This window comes from Natator depressus, chromosome 10 (genome assembly GCF_965152275.1).
Source record: "Natator depressus isolate rNatDep1 chromosome 10, rNatDep2.hap1, whole genome shotgun sequence".
Taxonomy (NCBI): Eukaryota; Metazoa; Chordata; order Testudines; family Cheloniidae; genus Natator; species Natator depressus.
In genome coordinates this window covers 75225806-75246171 of record NC_134243.1, presented here as the reverse complement: position 1 = coordinate 75246171, position 20366 = coordinate 75225806, and the positions used below count along the sequence as shown (strand labels likewise).

The 20366-nt window shown below is 39.2% G+C and overlaps 1 protein-coding gene across 2 annotated transcripts in view; it reads right to left on the bottom strand.

The window, feature by feature from the left end:
• LRRC28 (leucine rich repeat containing 28) overlaps positions 1-20366 on the bottom strand; it is an 85679-nt gene that overhangs the window by 48168 nt on the left and 17145 nt on the right. For both annotated transcript variants that reach the window (XM_074966526.1, XM_074966527.1), the window contains 2 exons: positions 19539-19576; positions 18596-18733 (listed from right to left, as the gene is read on the bottom strand). In XM_074966526.1, the coding sequence (XP_074822627.1) occupies positions 18596-18733; positions 19539-19576 (176 nt within the window). The remainder of the gene's footprint in view (positions 1-18595; positions 18734-19538; positions 19577-20366) is intronic.

Here is a 20366-nt window from a genome sequence, read left to right as displayed (position 1 = left end):
GTTTTTGCACACAATGTATTTAATCTAACTAGCCCTCTAAATTGTTCTCTCAGTTGTTTCTTGTAAGCCTGCCTTAAAATAAGATGATTACCTTGTCCATGGACTTCTGGTGTAAACACATATATGAAATACATAAAAAGGTTTGGAATCAGGCAATCAGACTCTGACTTTTACTTTCACCAATGGCATTATTTTGCGTTGGCAGACAACCTATATGCTGACGTGTTAAAATCCAGTTGTTCTCCAGAAGCTACTGGAAAAGGTGGCCTTATATCAGGCACCACTGGATTAGAGGTTAGAAAGCATATCCCCATCAATAATTTATTTTTGTAAGACCTAGTATTCAAATGGAAAGGCAAAACAGCAGTCAAACTCCTCCCTTCATAAAACTAAGGTGTACATGTAAGGTGTATATGTGTGTGTCTCTCCATATTTGCACGCGCAAACTGCCTTGTTTTAGCCCCTAGGTATGTTACTCAGAACTTGACTGTTGCCAGCCACCACATGCAAGAACATGGGCATCAGCTCCAAAGAGGAATGTTTTCTGTGCTCCCAGGAGGAGAAAAAGACTCAAGAGATAAAAACAAAACTATAGTAGCTTAGTTAATATTACATACAAAAATCTAGAATATTCAAGTTGCAAAATCTCAAAAGTTACTTTTATTTATTTAGGTTTGTAATAATAGATACCTATCCAAGGCTCTAGGCCCTCTAATATAAATAACTAGACAGCAAATATAATTAAGTTAAATCTCAGCAGCATTAAAATCAGTTCCACAGAAACTCAATCAGCCAGCCAGCAACCTACTTGTACATCATATTGGAAGTATACCCTCAGCAAGCCACAAAAATCTCAGTATGTGGGCTATTTTGGACATGGATGGGAGAGCACGTTGCAGAATTTCAGAGCCCTCACAGAGAATGCCATGCCAGCTGTCCTCCCTCTTTTATAACAAGAAGCATCCATCTTGGTGGCCTCTGCTGTGGCAATATGGCATGAGGAGAGAAGTAATCTTTCAGATAGTTCAGAAGTGCCAGATTTAATTGTACTTGTGCAACCTTAATTCAGCTTCCATGTGCATTAGGGTTGCCAACTTTTTAATGGCACAAAACTGAACACCGTTGCCCGCCCTTCCCTGAGGCCCGGCCCCTTTTCAGATGCCCCGCCCCCACTCACTCCATCCCCCTCCCTCTGTCGCTTGCTCTCCCCCCACCCTCACTCATTTTCACTGGGCTGGGGCAGGGGTTGGGGTCCGGGAGTGGGATGAGGGCTCCAGCTGGGGATGTGGGCTCCGGGGTAGGGCCAGAAATGAGGGGTTCAGGGTGCAGGAGGGGGCTCAGGGCTGGGGTGTGGAAGGCAGTGCGGGCTTGGGGAGGGAAATTTGGGTGCAAGAGGGGGTTCAGGACTGGGGGTTGGGGTGCAGGCTCCTGGAGGAAATTTGGGTGCAGGACGGGGCTCAGAGCTGGGGCAGGATGTGGAGGGGCTGCAGGCTCTGGGAGGGAGTTTGGGGTCCAGGAGGGGGCTCCAGGCTCTGGGCTAGGGATGCAGGCTCCAGGATGGGGCCAGAAATGAGGGGTTCAGGGTGCAGAACGCTGCTCTGGGCTGGGGCTGAGGCAGGGGGTTAGGGTGTGGTGAGGGTGAGGGCTCCGGGCTAGGGCTGGGGATGTAGGGTTTGGGGTATAGGATGGGGCTCCAGGCTGGGGTAGAGGAGTTCAGCATGCGGGAGGGGATTCCAAGCTAGGGCAGGGGTTTGGGCAAAGAAGGGAATTTGGGCTGCAGACTCCAGGAGGGAGATCAGGGCTGGGGTAGGGAGTTGCGGTGTGCGAGGGGTTTCGGGGTGCAGGCTCCAGGAGGGAGTTTAGGTGCAGGAGGGGCTCAGGGCTGGGGTGTGGGAGGGGGTATGGGGAACAGGCTCCTACAGGGAATTTGGTTGCGGGAAGGGGCGCAGGGCTGGGATGAAGGCGGGGGCTCAGGGCTGGAGCAGAGGGTGGGGATGTGGGAGGGGGTGCGGGGTCCGGGAGGGGATTCAGGGTGCGGGCTCTGGGCACACAGGAGGCTCAGAGAGGCCTGGGAACACGCCCAGTGCATTTGCTATGTAAGTAGTTCTATGAGTCCAGGCATGCTCAGCAGAAATGTGTGAAAGTTCACCTGCTGCTAGCACACCTGCTTGTGGCCAGGCATGGTGTAGTGTCTCTCTCACTGTCTGGAACTTCCTGCCAATGGCTGCTCTGGTCTTTTGGTGGTTTGCCTCTTCCCATAACTCAGCCCTCTGACCAAATCAGAATTTACTCCACTCCTTCTGGGGTAACAAAGTCCTACAAATAAACAGTCCAATACCCTTATAACAAGGCCTCACACTCTATTCTCGGACATCTCTGTCATCCTTGTGCCCTTCTTTGGACTCATGGCCCTTTGGTAGTGGCTAATAGAGGAACCTGGGCTCTCTCACTATATAGGATTCCAGCAGAGAGACCCTATCATCAACAGCCAAGGCCTGCTCCTTTGGACTACTTGCTGCAGCTTCCCTGGGCTTCTTTCTACCGGGGCCTTTCTGAGTACATCTACACCGCAGCTGGGAGCGAGCCTCCCAGCCTGGGCAAAGAGACTCGCACTAGCAGGGCTTGAGCTAGCGTGCTAACATGGACATTGTGGCTCTGATGGCAGCTGGGACTCTCAAGCTCACCTGACCCTCCTGGGTCTGAGATCAAATGGCCATCCCAAGTCTCCAACATCCACAACCCTATTTTTAGCATGCTAGCTTGAACCCAGTTAGCATGAGTCTGTCTACCTGAGCTGGAAGGCTCACTTCCAACTGCAGGAGTAGACACACCCTGAGAGTCCTGGCCCTGAGAGAAGGGTGAGCCTAGAGAAGCTGTGGGGGAAAAGGCCAGAGAGGGCATGTCTACACTGCAATAAGAGAACTGCAGCATGGCCATGGCTGGCCTGGGTCAGCTGACTCAGGCTCACAGGGCTCGGGTGCAGAGCGATAAAATTGCAATGCAAATGTTTGAAATTGGCCTGGAGCCCGGGTTCTGAGACCACACGAGGGGGAAGGGCCTCAGAGCCTGGGCTCCAGCCCAAGACCAAATGTCTACACTGCAATTTTATACCCCTGCACCAGTGTCCTGTGAGCTCAAATCTACTGACCTGAGCTCTGAGACTCAGTACTGGGGTTTTTATCGTAGTGTAGACATATCCTCAAGGCCCTGGCCTGGAATCACCTAACAAACATCCCAAGATAGAAGTATATGAACACAAACCAATGTCCAAATCCTGCCCTTCGATCAAGGTTTACCACTGGAGCCTGCTCCACTCTCAGTGGCTGTTGTCTCTCTTGGCAGCTTGCCAGCCTTCTCTGCTCAACCAAGGACCTCAGGGCTAACTCTCCCTCTGCCCCAGGCTTCCTTCTCACAGCCTCTCTATTCTCAGAGAGTGACTGCAGACTCTCCTGCTCTCAACTTCCCCTTTGTAGTCTCAGTTATGCTTGTTTCTCCCTCCAGGTGCAGCCTAGTGTGTGAACTGGCCATTGTGGGGTACATATCCCATCACACAATGGAATGTTCAGTGATTTTAGCAGCAATCTTTACAGAGCATGATCAAATGCTGATTTGCAGAGGTTTATAACTCAGTCAAAATTCAGGGCATTTTCATGGAGATAGTACAAGGTACCTCACTAGTATGCAGGCTATCCCCTTGCCAAATTTTAAGTTCTTGCTCCAAACATGGAGGTGTTAAGAATTTTTAAAGAAATTAATGGAAAACGCTTATACTGGCAAAAATGGTTTTTTCCCCCCTAACTTTTTCTGAAACTTTCCAAAAAACTTCATCCTGAGGCAGAGTGGAAGCATGAAAATGTGCAGATCAACTAACTAGTTTGGCAAAATTATAAGTAACTGAAAATAGGGGCTTATAATGGAAAGTGTTAGGCTACTTTAACAATAGACATCACTACCAGCTCCACCCAGAATGCCAAAAAAACCTGTTACCAGCACAACTATATTTAGTAATCAAATCATCTGAAACAATTTATAAACAGTTACCGTTTCTTTTCTCACAACACACCTGGAAATCAAAGAACCTATGCAAATAAACTGTGGTAACTTTGATTTGAAAATTTATATAGAATTATACAAATAAATCACCACCACAACTGCTCAAACAAAGCAAAACTAGAACAAATTAAAATATTAGTTATGTAGCTTTTAATTCCTGTTTATCTATTTTTCCAGATCACACATATCCAGCTGGAGAGGAACAAGAGTGACCAAGAAAATTTAAGGAAACTTTTTCCTGATGTGACCAACACAGGGGCACACAGCGTTCTCACTGGTAAAAACAAAAGCTAAGGGAGCAATTACAGTTTTCAATTCAAATACCCCTTCTGGCACCACTGATAGTTATATTTCTGTCTTTGACACAGTTATAAGCAAGTACTTCCCATGACTTTCAAAAGCAAATTCACAATATTCTGATCAGTATGTGAAAAACAATCCCATTTGAGCTTCATTATTTAAGTCTGTGTGCCAAGTCTCATCAATTCTCACGAGCAGAATCTTTTTTTTTTTTTTAAACAGTCTGTGTAGAAATACATTTTTCAAAATAAAAGAAACAATGCATTGTTTTGATGGCACTGCCTGGAGCTCTTTATCTGATTGTTATCAAAGTATGCTCGAGAATTGATCAAAGCAGCAATGACAACTCAATGTTCTTTAAAATTATGTACCACTGCATAACTAACTTCCCACTCTTGTCTTGTGGCCTCTGGCTCAATGTGTCATTGGGAATATCCTCAAAGGTCAGGCGATTTCTAAAAACCCTCCATTACACAGTGGCAGCTGTAAAGATGGGAAAGGCTGGAGTGTGGAGACAGGGTAGCTTAAATCTATCAGCCTTACCTCCCACATGCCACAGGAAAAAATCACTTATCACTTTTCCCTTCAGGTGCAAGGTTTCTCTCAAAAGTATTATGTGTACTATTATTCTGTAAGGAGTTCTTTAGGATGTGGTAGTAGCTTGTCCACATTTAAGAATGAGTCTTGCTTCCCGCTATAAACCTGATAAGAGTCCTTTGGCCCTCTTCCTTTTTTAAAGTACTCAATTTAAAGCACTCATACAGTTTAGAATTTGCCTTGTGTTGTCCGTGGCTGGCAGATAGTTGTTTTTTTTAAATCATGTGTGAGGTTATTCAGCCATGCCATTTTATGGATATGGGATACAGAAAAAGGGTGTTCAACATAGTTTGAAAATTCTTCCTTTTTGCCATATCTGCACTACATAAACAACTTTTCTGAAAGATCCCAAACAATGTTTACTGGAAACATCTTGGTGAGATCCAGTGCAGAAAACCAATTTTGAGATGCTGAAGAGCAATGTATTTCAATGCTAAATTAAATGAGCTTAAATTAATATTTAAATTAAATGTTTCAATGTTAAAAATACATCAGCATCCAGCAAACCTACTCAGGGCCATCTGGGGCTTCAACAGTCCTCATTCTGGTGAGTTCTGAAAACCTCAGATTAACATCTAAGTAACATTGTCCCAATACGTCTTCAAAACACACTCCTCACAGATGGGGGGGGGGGGGGGGAAGCTCCACAGGAGCAAGACTCTTGGGCATTGGAGAGCTGAGGCCTGCAGTAACCCAACAGGTCAAAGATAATGGAACCAAAGAGGGACAGGAAGCAAAATGTGGCCCTGCATTACTCCCAACAGTAAGTAGAAGGGAGCCTAGCTCCTTAAGTCCTTGGTTAGCCCACAGCTGGGGAAGCCCTTTGCCCTGTTGAAAGCTAAGCTTTTCCAAAGCAGGGGCTCTGCTCCAAAAGGACATAGGAGCTCCACAGGGTAAGCCACTTCCTCAGGCAAGACTCCATACCTAGGCATGTGTACTTTACATTACAAAGAATAATATATACCTTCCAAAAATCACCTTGAAAGGTTCACATCAGTGGAACAGTATGAATCCAGGAGGAATACAAGGAGGAGGAAAAATGAGTAAGTCTCAGGTAGAATGCCCAATAGCCAAAAAAGGGGAACAGAAGCATGTAAAAGGCAGAGAAAAAACAGCAAGTGACTTTGTTGGGTCCCTAGAAACTATGGGGATGGATTTGGTATAATAACCCAGTTACAACAAAATTTGTAACACAAAGACCTTATAAAGCCCTTTCTCCCATGCTCCCAGTAAAGCAGCACTCCTCCAGAGTATTTTAAAATGATTGAAGAAGCACACAAACTTCCTCATCCTGGCATGATGCCCTGGCCTACTGGGAATACACCTTAAGGCTATTAACAGCCACACAGGTGGAGAGATCCTGGCCCAAAGGAACATACACCGCTCAGAAAGTCTGCATATTCCTGCAAAGTTTAACATCCACAAGTGTAGTCCTGCAAAGCCAGGGGCATGCAATGCTTAATAGCTCCACAGGTACTAACCGGGTGGCTCTTCTCCCCCTTGTTCCACCTGCTGAGTTTAGGCGTTCCCAGTGTTCTTGCCAACTCCATCCCAGTCTAAGGGTATGTCTATACTAGAAATGAAAGTCAACCCATATTAGGTCGACTTATAACCACCGCAGTAATTATTGCGGTGGTTCATGTCCACACGACCCTTAGGTCAATGGTGTGCATCCTCACCAGGAGTGCTTCGACTGACCTAAGAGGAGCAGTATGAGGAGCTGAGAGCCTGGTTTCTTGACCCCCTTGGCTTCTTGGCCCCCTTGCCTGCTCCCCTCTGGGAGCCCGGTAGCATAGTCAATTTAATGGCTGCAAGCTGTGAAATTGACAAGACATCCGGGCTCCTGGTGGAGAGCAGGCAGGGGGGCCAAGAAGCCCCTGGTGGCTTTCCCCTGGCTCCCACCCAGGAGCCACAGGGACGCCACCCAGGGCTTCTCTTCCCCATTCCCTGCCAGGACGGGGGGCGGAGGAGGGGGCAGGAGGAAGCCAGCCGGGGCTTCTTTTCCTGGCTCCCAGAATGGGGCCCCTCAGGCTTCTCACCCTGGCTCCCAGCTGGGAGCCAGCTCTTGCCTACCTCTCCAGGGAAGCCAGGGGGTTTCTTGTCAATTTCACAGCTCCTGCCATGCAATTGACAAGAAAGCCAATGTAAGGAACACCATGTCTATGTTTGGACCTAATTACATTGGCATGAGCCTTGCACCTCTCACTGAGGTGAAGTTATTATGTCGGTATAGTAGGGCACTAACATCAGCAAGAAGGCGGCTGTAGTGTAGACACTGACATAATTAGGTGGACATAAGCTGCCTTATGTTGCTCTAACTGTGTGGTGTAGACCAGCCCTAAGGGAAGGGGAGAGAAGAAAGTCCTACAGAAAGTCCTACACATGGCAGGATTGATGGAGCAGCTGAGATCAGAGGAGTCTGGAGTGCTTAGAAACCAGGATTCAGTCACTGAGTAGGTAGATGACACTGCCTGGAACAAATAAGGGCAGAAGAAAAGAGTGCGGAGCAAATATGCATATAAATGTGTAGTATAGCCAATAAATTTCAAAATACAAGGAGTACAAACATGTCCACAGGGAACTATCGTTCTGAGTAAAATCTTGGGCAACGGACAATAATGATTCAAGAAGGATGCTGATAATTGGAGAGGGTTCAGAAGAGAGTCAGAAGAATGATTACAAGTTTAGAAGCCATGCCTTATAGTGATTGAGTTGCTTGAAACTGTCTATTTAGCTTAACAAAAGACAATGTTAAGGGGTGACCTGATTGCTGTCTACAAGTATCTACACGGTGAACAGATATTTAATAATGAGCTCTTCAATCTACCAGAAAAAGCTATAACATGATCAAATGGCTGGAAGTTGAATCTAGACAAATTCAGACTGGAAATAAGATATGCTCTAGGAATTTGGGGGAAGTTCCATGGCCTGTATTATACAGGAAATCAGACCAGATGATCACAATGGTTCCTTCTGGCCTTGGAATCCATCCATCCATTAGGATACTTATCACTGAGAAATTCCTAAATCAAAGGTTTTTAAAAAATTAAGTCAATTACCAAAGAAAAACATTGTTAAGCTGGAAATAATCTATTAGTAACTCAGGGTAAAAATCTTTATTAAAAAACAGTTATCAGAAAGACTAATACTGAAAGATCAGGCAATTGAGAGTTAAGGTTGAACTTAAGACATATTATAAAGTATGAAAATGCAGTATATTAATAGATTTTTAAGGACAGAAGGAACAATAACAATTGTCTAGTTATCGACGCCTACAATTCAGAAGTGCAGATCTACTCTGAAAACTGGCTCAGGTGGAAAATTTTTTTTTAAACTTATAAACAGAACACAATGCCATTTATTTTTCAAACTGCCAGCCCTGCAAACCCAACATGGGATCTGAAAGTAAAGCTGGGTTCTTTCCTCCTGGTGCAACATCCCCAAAATTTATAGCCACATTTTGTCTTCAGTAAATTCTGTAAAACTCCATTTTTCTCAGTAGACCTGTACAGCTGCATTTAACTGTTCATGTAACAAACATTTTGGAACAAATTCTGCTGATAATGCACAATGAGCAGACTCCAATTCACACATTGTTCATGTTGATTCTGCAGAATCATCAGGAGTAAGAAGCAATAAAATTTATTGTACTCTACAGAAGATATGATTGACTACATAAAGTAAAACATATTTACAGGACAAAGAAGAAGAAAAACCAGAGACTGAGATTTGTCCTTCCCAGAGAGGTTAATTTAATCAGCGACCACAAAAGCTAGAAGGCTGTACACCTAACTGTACTGTGGCTGTTCTAACTCTGGCCTTCTTTATGACAATAAGAAAGACTGCGAAGAGAATTATTTAAAAAATTCCTGATTAGACAAAACACCATATTGAAGTTGGTCATTCCCCAGCCTTCATTAAGATTCTCTGGTTAACAGTTTTATAAGTATTATTAGATACTGGACAAGTATACCTATATATACACAAAACTCCTAGGCCTAAACCATTAAAATTATAGCACTTAAGCGAAAAGACCCATGTTTAGAATGAAGTACCATTACTTAGTATCAGAGACATCTATGAAATCAGTTATAAAACAGATGAAAATGTGAGTCATTTTTGATACAAGAGCAGCAGTTTTTCCAGTTTTAACCCATCAACATACATAGGCTGTGTACTATTTAAAGCTCTCAGCAAAGTGCTTGATCCAAAAACAACGTTTTATGAAGAAAGTACAATAGAAACAGAGAAGGGAAGATTGGAGGTTAATGTCATTTACAGGGTAGAGTTAAGGTTATTTAGGTGAGAATGCATTTTCATATTTCAATTTAGTCTTGACTCAATCTCCTGGGTTTCCAGATTATAGTTAAAAATGTTAACTATAATGTTCTCGCAAGATTTTCAGCCTGCAAGTTACTGATACATACCCACAAATTTGTACAGGAACAGCTTTCGAGATAGATCTTAAAGTAGTCTTCACTGGCAGATTAAATGACTGCTATGCACGGTTTGCAAAGCCCAGTGACATTTGGAATGAGATGTAGTGTAGAAATCTAAGTATATTACCCTTTGTTGGCTACACTAGTACAATGTGTTCTACAACCCCTTATTCATGTACTTTTAAAATTTTGAATGACTAGTTACTTAGAAGTTAAGTGCTTTTTGTTTAAATACTATTGGAACAGCAAAATCTATTTAGATGTTTTTAAACTGGACACAACTATTGTTTTAAATTTCAAAAGTGTTAAAATTATGATAGTTTTTTCCAATTGCTTTAGATATTTTCTTTATTCATTCATTTCAGGTTTATTGAATTACAATAGAAAACAAAAACATTTAACAGATGGATTTTTGCAAATCTGCTATGCAACCCCATAGTAATTAACCTGAAAACTAGGAATATCAAAGGTTTCTACTAAGAGAGAGAGAGACAGGTTTGGGTTTTATATGTTTTATCTATATTATCTGTTATACATGTTGGTAATGATGTTTTAGCTCCATTAAGCCCTACAGAAACCTGTCTGAGAAAATTGTTGGAATAAAAATGTACACTCTAGATAAACATTTTCATTTAGGAAAAATATAGCTATATCATTGCAGATTATATTCCTAGCATTACTATTTTTGCTATCAGTGTACTGTGGTATTATGAACCTTTTGTTGTGCGCTAAGAAATACTGCATAACACTAACAAAGAGGCTTTCAAAAGCTCCTCAACAGGCAGGAAGTGGCACAGAACTGTGGAAAGAAAATAACCATAAAAAGCAGTAAGCAGACAGAGAATAGTGCACTGCTCTGTACACAGAGATGACTCATTTTGACACACTGTACAGGTCAGAGTATACACAGAAAGGCTTTAGTTTCAAGTTAAATTTCCAGGAATTTACTGGCATTTATTTGTCTTCTTTGTCTTCACTTCCCTACCCATCATTTAAATTCACAGTCTGTCAGAAGTGTTAGTAGTTTTATTAAAAGTTTAACTTGAACAGAAAATCCATGAGAAAAATAGATTACTGCAAAAATTCATACAGCTTCTCAGTAATAATTTATAAAATAACTGTCACTACCGATGGGCTTTGCACAAAGGATTATTGGTACAAACTACTGCTTTCTGCTTTGTTTAGTTCTATAAGACAAAATTCTTCCCATAGTAAGCACCCATCTGCCATTTTGCATTTCAAGTATAACTCCTTTTAAGAGATGGTTCTCCTTTTGAATTTCTTAAGATGGAAAAAAACTTAACACATCTCATTCTGGCTTGATGTCAGAAATAAATTTATTCAAGGAGACATGTAAGAAGTTCTCTTTTCTTCCAACAATCCCAAAACCAAAAGCATCTCTTTAAAATAGGATCCTTTTAACATATGTCCTTCTTGTACGTATCTTGGAGTCAAGTCTGCCTTGTAGTTTATGAAACCTTAGGTTTTAACAATGCGACGTAAAATAACAGCAGCTATATATAAAAGAGTAGATGAGTATTATATTAGAGTAGCTAGAGAAATAGAAGTGTGGTTGTTGACCTTAATTGATTACTTCCTAAATTTCAGCATTTGAGGAAAATGTTATTAAAATAAAACAGAGCAACCTTAATTTTTTTTCCTCTATGATTCTTATACTTTTTAGGCTGAATTACCTGGAGAAAAGTCCTTTAAGAAATGAGGTTTCAAAATAATGGGTTGAATTAGATTAGTGTACTTTTTGCATTATACGAGATTTTTCAAAGAGAGAAAGATCAGCTGTATCCCCCGCAATTTTTATGGAAGCAAAAACTAAGTGAACAAAGTGGCACCACAGTTGTTTGAGTTTTTTCAAAGTAGTGTTTGAGAGGCCTCCCTCTACACCTCTTAAAAACATCAGACATCCTGACAATCACTACTGAGTCCAGATTCTAAAGCTTTGGAGGCAATAGGTATATATCACTGATTACCCAAAATCTGTGCCACAACCATTTTACCTTTTCCTTGCTTTCACAGAAATTAGTGGAATTGTCAATAACTCTTCAAATACATTTCATGGATAACTTTAAATATTAAATGGAGGTTCCATTTCTGCTGGAAAGAGCCTAAGGGGAAAAAAATATGACAAACTCTGTTGGGTTGACTTTCAGTTTTATATGGTACATATAGTTTGGCTGGAAATTAAACTTACTAAACAGAACAAGCATTTTATAGACATGTTAACTGAAGAGAACAAATCTAAAATTAAATGCCAATCTACTTTAATAGAAACAATACATTTTGTGTTAAAAAACAATTATGCCTGACTTTATTTAGTGGACAGTGCTCCTTTAAGTAGTTATGCACTTGCAAAGTGCAATGCTTGTGCAACCTAACCTATGTTTTCCTCAAATGCCCACAAGTCCAGTTACTTACAAACACCACACTCCTGGATGGGTGCCTGACATACCAAACCTGCCCCGTCGTGCATATTTTTATACGTTACTAAATTAGGAAACCAGAGTAGACTAAGTCTATGCCAACTCTGAAACAGAAAAGGGTCCAGTTTGTGCCTTGCATTTAAAGCCAGGATCAGTATAAGTTATTGAATCTTTAATAAGAGGCACCAAAGTAATTTAACCTAATAAGAAGCAGCACTGAAGAGTAGTGAAAAGAAGGAGAAACCCCAAGATTTATATTACAGATTCTTCTTTGCAAGTCTAAATCAAGATACTGAAAATTAATTCAAAAAATTAGGCAGATTGTATATTTTAATTCCAAGTTCTAGAATGAGAACAGAACGTTGGCATGCCATACTCTTCTAAGCAGTGAAAATCTATTTCTTTTGCAGAGAGGAAAGGAAAAGAAGCTATTTAAGCACTACTCCTTCAGGGTGATTTATTGAAATACCTAATATTGAGCTCTGTTCAGAAGTACTAAGTAGGGCATTCAAGACTTTTTGACGAGAAAAAAAATGAGAAGTATTTCAGAATATGTTATCTGTATGAATTCTCAATACATATATTGTACATATGGCAACTTACAAAATGAGAAAAAGGGACAAATATGTAACTTTCCAGACTTAAAACTTCACTTAGCAAACTGCTAAGCAAAACAGACTTGGTGGTAATCAAGTGGTAACATTCCTAGGATTATTTTATAAATGTACAGTGGTGATCAAAAGTTACAGCTTGATTTACATTTTTAATGGTGGAAGGGGTGGGGGTGGGAGGTGAACCCTTCTGATCTGTTACCACAGGAGTCTATTTATATGGGGTGAGGTCCTCAGATGGCTATCCGTACATTGTTGTTTTGAAATTAATCTTCATCCCCCCTATTTAGCCTTCTGCAAAAGTGAGTAGTTTCAGCTGCAAAACATATTTTATTCACCTTATTGCTATACTGAGGCTTCCCACTACTCATTTCATATTTTTAAATCAAAGTACACACTTTATTCCAGAAGAGTTAGCATATGCATATATCAGTGTGACATGCAAAAAAAATATTTTACATACAAACCATCAGTTAAGTACCTGAACATACATATTGCACTTTCAATACAGAGAAGACAGACATCTTCTCTCTTCCAATATTTAATACAATAAACTTCAAAAAGGTGTGTTCTTAGCAGAGGGAGTGAGAGCCAGGAACACCCAAGATCTCATCCTGGCTCTAACACAGATCATCTCTGTAGCCTACAACAAATCACTTACATTAAATTCTTTCTTCTCCAGCTGCAAAATGAGGTTAACACACTCCCTTACCGACTTCACACGGATGGTCTTAGGATCAATTCATCTTTGTAAAGTACTTTGAAGAAAAAGTTTTACATCTATATAATTATATTTTAATGTTTAAACTGATTTCAGTTTACTTCTAAAATAATTTGCCTTAAAAATATCAAGAGGGCGGGGGAAACAATGGGTGAATTTTAGAATCCAGCCTGGATCCAATACATGGTACCAAGGCAGTTAAATATTATGGCAGTATGTACTTTAGAAATGCCAGAGGCAGATAAATACTGTTTCCTTTTGGTTTAACAGAGAGGAAATAAAATGGCAGGCGGGGGGGGGGGGGGGAGGGGGGGAGGGGAGGGCAAGATGCAGAAGTCTCTAAAGACAGTAAAGGAATATCAATTTGAGATGGAAACCACATGATACTGCCTTATATAGAAAAGGAAGGGAATTTGCAAAACCCGCATTTGACTATTGCAAAGAGTTCTGCACCTCTCTTCAACCACATCATGTGTTGCAAAACCATCATCAAGCCGCAATTGCTCTTTATGAATCAAATGAAGAAACTGCTGTCTGTATCATCCCTTTGTGTAAAAAAAGTTATATTACCAGACCACGTACTTTTTCCCCTGACTGAGGACCCAACTCTTATTGTTAATCAAAGTATGAAAAGCTAAATATGACCAGGGAAATTTGATTTGCTCCAACCAAAGGTATTTGCTAATAGTTTTCTTAAATGTTTTTTAAAAAGCAATGCACACATTTATTGAGAGGGAACTTTGCCAAAACATGGGTTGGAAGCATAAACCATGCACAACTCTTTTGTTTAATTACTTCACTTTCCTTCAAAACTTGGCAAAACATTAAGCTTTTCACTTACTAAATCTATAATTAACTATAACATTTGCTGAATAAACATAACCTCATTTTTAATTAAGTCAGAGCAAGATGCTATAACTTGCATCTAACAAGCAACATGTATCTCAAGTAACATGCAATAAAAACACCTGTCTTGTCATACATGAAGCCTTAACTGTAACTACAGTGAACATATTAACACACCCTCACTTTAATGACATCTAGTGCCAAAACCTGGATTCGTTGACTTCAGTGCAACCGAAATTTAATCCCTAAAATGGAAACAACACTTTATCCTCAAAACCTTATGATTTGAAATCAAGCTGAACCCTAACAGTAGCCATGTCTACAGGAAAGGATCACACATCAAAAATACCTGTGACCTAAATTTAATGTCTGGACAAAATATCTATTCAACAGTTTGCAAAGAAATTCAGGTGGAACAAGTGATATGATGCAATGCTTCTTATGTGGAAAAGGCCACTAATAAACAGTAGATATTAAGCTTAAAGTTTAAAAAAAAAAAGGGTGTTAAAGAATTCTGTACGTAATTGTGAATGAGAAACTGAAGCTAAACCTTATTACAAACTAAGTAACTGTTTAGAATTGGAAGATCTGTACAGACAAATTATAGTATAACTGCAACAGGCACGAATAGTGGAAAATCTACAGCTAAGAGAAATAATTCTGAACTAGAACTTGTAAAGCAAAACTTTGAAATGAGAATAAGAAATCTCTAAACAGAGTACAAGTTAGGCTATGCACAATAGCAGGTATTAGGGTATGCAAAAATCAGTGTACAAATTCACTGCCAAAGCTGCTTTAGAGGATATGATTTTCTTAGCTATATGAAGAATCAGCATTGCCCATCAACAGAGATAATCTATTTAGGGAGCCAGTTTTACCCCCATGGCCCTCAAGAATTTAGGAGATAAACTGGTACAGTTAATTGTAAGTATCAGAGAAAGTTTACTTGATATTCAATGATACTGTGTACAAATACCAAGCAAGACGGGATATTAAACCTGAAAACTTCATAATTTACACTTTATTAAATAAAATGATTTGAACATTCATCAGAAAAGAGCTCTGAGAACTTTGCAAACCTTATGCCTCACAATACATTTGTTTCTTATTGCTTATCATCATCAGGAATTCTTTGAAGCAGTGCTGCCTTTGTAAAGATGGCTGTGGTGGAAGTAGGATCCAGATACTGATGGCTGCCATTTCATGTGAAGATTCCCATCTAGTCACTAACCCTAACAGCAGTACATTCAAAAACTTACTTGAAGAGGCTTTTTTAAAACATTTTCCTTCTAACCAAATTTTATTGCAATATATTATGAAATTTTGTATGTTTATTCTGGACAATTTCCTGCCCCCCCCCTCAAAATTGAGCACTTTTGTTATTTATATGTGGGTATGTTTTGCCATCAGCCCTACTACTTCATTTGTGGGGTAAATAAGGTTTCATAACAGTTTAAAGAAGAAGAAAAGGAGGTCACACTGATTTAATGGCTGAGTCTGAATTTAACCAAGGTGTCTTGAGGCCAAACCAAATCATCTAATCTTTGTATGACACTGACTCTGTCATCTTTAATAAGCATCAAAGGAAAATTATGTATATTGTGGTAGTGCCAAAATGGGCTAGATGCTTTCCAAATAAGAGGAACACAGTCCATGCCCGCCATAAGGCTCATCTTTTCCCTGAAAGTTTTTTTTTTTTTAAATAAAGCTACTTCTGTGTTTTGTAACAAGTCTAAAGCTTAGTACTAGCGTTTAATGAGGGCAGAAATGTGAAAGCAGTATTTAAAAACAATAGTGAGACAACTGTTTATTGTGATTTAGATTACTCTTAACGTTTGCTAACCTCCTAAACAGCTACAATGAAGGAAGAGGACATAGCTTAGCTCAAAAACATTAAATGTGCTAGAATATTCCTGTAAATGTTTCATCACCCATACGTTATTACAGTCACACTGTCTTGAAGTCACAATTAAAACTTTTATCATCATCATCAAGTTCATTAAGAATATTACTGAGCATAGGACTTCATTCCACTAGGTGCTCACAACTTCATTAGGTGTTGAGGGCACTTAGTACTTTGGAAGGTCAGGCCAAGAGTTCTTAAATACGCTTTTTTCCCCATGTAGAGACATTATGCTATAGGTTAGCCTGTCTGGTTACAGAATGGCTGATCACTGCTTGCTGACGTATTTGGATCTTCCATTGTGACCTACGATGCTTTCTGCTATTCTAGTCACAGTCTTTCCTACTAGTTATATGGTACTTGTGTAATATGTACAAATGGCAAGCAAATCCACTTTACTTAGGACTAAGCCAGGATTTAAAAAAAAAAAGGGGCACCAGGGCTGATAGGTGACTAACAATTTACCGTCTCATGCACTTGCAAGCCATTTCGTTTTTTCTAATGAACTGTATTTTAAGTCATAGGTTTTTCAGTTCTACCAACTGCTGGTAGGTAATTTGGATGGTTATTCTGTAATACCCTCTGATTACCAAAAAGAGGGAAGAAGCAGCTGTCCTTGCCTAACAGCATTTACTATCCACATAAAGAGAGGCAGTTGGCAAAAAAACATTAAAACAAGAAAAATCTTTTATGCTACCATGAAGTTAGAGCTCAGTTTCATCCATTTTATTAAATCTGCTAGCTTTCCAGCACGAATACTGCACAACAGCTCACTATGAGGTTCACATGCTACCTGTATCCCCAATGTAACTAAAAGAGATTAGACCATTTCAAGCTATTTAACAAAACTTCATGTAGTCAATCTCCCTTAGAATTCTTAATTTATTTCCTCCAGGTTTTAAAAATCCAACATTTCATTAATTAATCCTCCTTGCAGAGTTCTGTGAATAAAAACGTTCACAACCTTTTGTGATGACAAGACAAAAGCTGTTCAAATGTACTTATGAAGTCCCCTCCACCCCTCCAGGAAGCATTATGGGCAGAAAACATTCAGTGCAACAGAGTAGCAGAACTAACACTTCACAGAAATGAAAGATTCATTTTGCTCAGACTGATAATGCACAAGCTGCATATCGTTCAGCCATACAGACAGCATTTTGAAAAGGAAGTGGTTAGTAAGAGTAGCATTAAGCTGTTTATGTACATAGACCCTACATCAGCACCACAACACCTAAATGCTGCTGGACCCTCTGGCATACAAACAAGCTACTGTGCATCTGAAATGTTCATGTACCCAAGGCTTTGAGTGCACAAAATAAGGAAGCTTAATATCCAAAATTTCATATAATTCACAAGGAAATAAATGCAGCTTGCCTACACAGTAATACTAGTTCCTAATCAAACGTGGTAGACACAATCAACCCTTCAGTAATGTAAATTATCCTTTTCAAAGTCTCCTTTTTTGGAACCTTTTTAAGTTTATGTATGAAGTTTTGCAGGAAATGTGTCAGTTTTTCTTTGAACAAATCTTTCTTTCATGGTATGACACCACAAGGTAAGTTATCAATAAGGAACACAAGCATACTCATGCAAACTCAAAAGAAAGAAGCATCTATCTGAAAACTGATGAACATTTTACTTGCTTTGTGGCATAATGTTTACAGGTTTATGTAATTTCAATCCATACACATTTGTGTACATTTATCATTTCTAATCACCACCACTTTTTGCATTAGTCTGTAAAGCTTACCTTACAACAGCTGAAAAAACAGAGGGAAAGGACAGCTCAATTTCTGTGCTCAAAGCTTTAAGCATCTTCCTAAAGAATGCAAAATTTGTGTTTTGCAAACACAGGAAAAACATGTTCAAAATTTAGTTAAAATTCCAGCCAAAAGCTAATCCTGTTAGATTAAGTACAGAATTTTTTGAAATGCTGACTTTAGACGCTATCTTCTGCACAGATCAAAACACAGTAAAAAACAAAGCAAGGTTTTAAAAAACCTCAACAACTTGATAAGAAAGCAGCTTCATTTTGGGGAAAGTTACTTTTAAATGCTTTGATACGCAAGAAATAAAACAAAGCCATTGAAAAACCGCTGCGGGTCAATCTTTTTTTAACAGTATGTCAGATTTCTTTTGGACTATACTTGTTTATTTACCTCACTGTGGCGATAGATGACAAATTTTGTTCTAACTACTTAATTAAAAAAAGCTACAGGAGTAGTGTCTCTTTAGGAAACAGACATGGGAGAGATGGGACAGAAGAGTAAGAGAAAAACTGAATCCTTTAAATTCTGTGAAACAGGAATTAAGGTCATTTTGTCATCGTGAAGTTTGTTGTTACCGTGTTATGTCTCCTTCAAGAAGCTTGAAATATTATTGATATAATAGCAAAGAATATCATAGAAGATCCATATGAAAAAAGAATCCTTCAAACATTTTTCTATCCGAAGTCCACCATCAGAAATAGCATGCTACTGGGAAGATTACTACTTTTTATTTGTTAAACACAGAGTATGTTTGGCACTATATAAAACTGAGGATAACAGTCCCCCTGCCCATTCTGCTGTAAAAATTTACTGGCATCAGCCTTTTTTTAAAATCACAGAATTGAAGTGTACATCGTAAATACATGCACAAATTTAGTTTTAGGCCAGATCCATTTGTCACTGCTCTGAACTCCTCACCTGCAGGTAAGTATTTCAGTTGGTTGTTGGCCAGTCGAAGGTGACGTAAAGACCTCAGGCGGCCAATCTCAGGGCACACAATTTCAAGAGCATTGTCACTTAGGTCCAGAAACTGCAGTTTCACCAAGGAGCCAATAGCTAGTGAGAGAATAGAGACAAAAACAAACAAACAAAAAAAAAGAATGTGACCCAGAAGTAATGTTAAAACCTTAATAGGACTATGAGATGATAGAAGGCCTCAATATCTAATTCCTATGTCTGAGCGGACTGTGAGGTATTAAAACCATTGGTCTCATAGCTGAATGTCATGGGAGCTAAGTATTTCTAAGCGCTTCTATTGATAACAAGCAATATTGGGGGTATAGAAATATGAAAAAAAATAAATCACACATAAGAAACCATAGATTTTGATATTTTTCCAACCATGATTCTCCCATGAAATTACTTTTTACTTTTCTTTGCCATCACCTCTATCTATCTAATTTACTCACCCCAGACTGGGAATTTAAAGTTTTCTTTTCTGAAGGTAGGACATGTTTGCTCCACAACAAAACAAAAGGAATAGAGAGGCCAATGCAATTATTGATGCTTTAGGTTTAAAACTACGAATTATAACCAAGCAAAATGAAAGTATTGTACGTAATAATTGGCTTAGAGAGCAGGAATGATTCTGGAGAGTTGTTTTATTGATAAGTGCCATTTAGTCTTTTCACTTCCTGTAACTGGAACTAGAGCGAACAACATGTAGATGCATCTCAAAGTTTAATAAAATAGTAAAACATAGTACAAGCAAAGATATCAACATTCTAAGGACTACAGTGGTGTATTTCTGTGGATATCTTTAGAATTTCATCGGAACATAACGAAAACAGGCCTTTTTACTGAATAAAATAAAATATTTGATAGTTTCTGCCACTTATTTTGAAGTTAGTAGGGCACTTACCTTCAGGTACAACAACTATGTTATTTGAATGAAGGTACCTGGGGGGAAAAGAACAAACAATAACACCTGTTAACCTCAAGGACTTTGGTTAGATAATCAGTTGGCAAAATGTTCAATCTGAAATGGAAAGAGAAAAAAACCTTCACAGCCGTTTCTCTTTCTGAGTATGACAGTAAATTGTACAATACTAATTAACATATCCCAAGGTTTCACTTATATCATATTTAAATCATGAACAAATATTAAGGTCAAGCAAGTCTTAGCTGATGATTATTAGAATATTCAAATGTGATGCACATTATCATTGTACTCACAACTATTTCATTTCAAGCTGTTGTATGCAATTTTTCTTCATAACAACTAAAAATCCCAAGGTAGAAAAAATAAATCAGGAGTCACCAGATTGCACTAAATTCTGCCATAGGTCCTCTCCTGCTGTGTACAGGGAAAAACTAAACAAATAAATCAACTATGTACACTTACAGTTTCACAAGCATGCAGAATCTACTTGTCATGATAATGTGCTTTTTAAAAAGTATTAGTAAATTAAATTTTACAAAAGCAATTTTCAACCAATAAATACAGTGACAAGTCCAGACAAGTTTCAGTAGCTATTTTAAGGTTGATAAAGTGCTTTTAGGGTTCCCTGGTGGTAAACACCCACAATTACTGCAATTTAAGAAGAGCTTAATCCATATCTTTTAAACTGTAAAGTTCTGCTTGAAAACAGAAAGACTATATAAAGTTTGTAGGCAAGCAGTCAATACCTGAAAATAGAGTTACCTTGTCTATTCTCAAAAGACAATGAGTACTTTGATGATTTAAGCA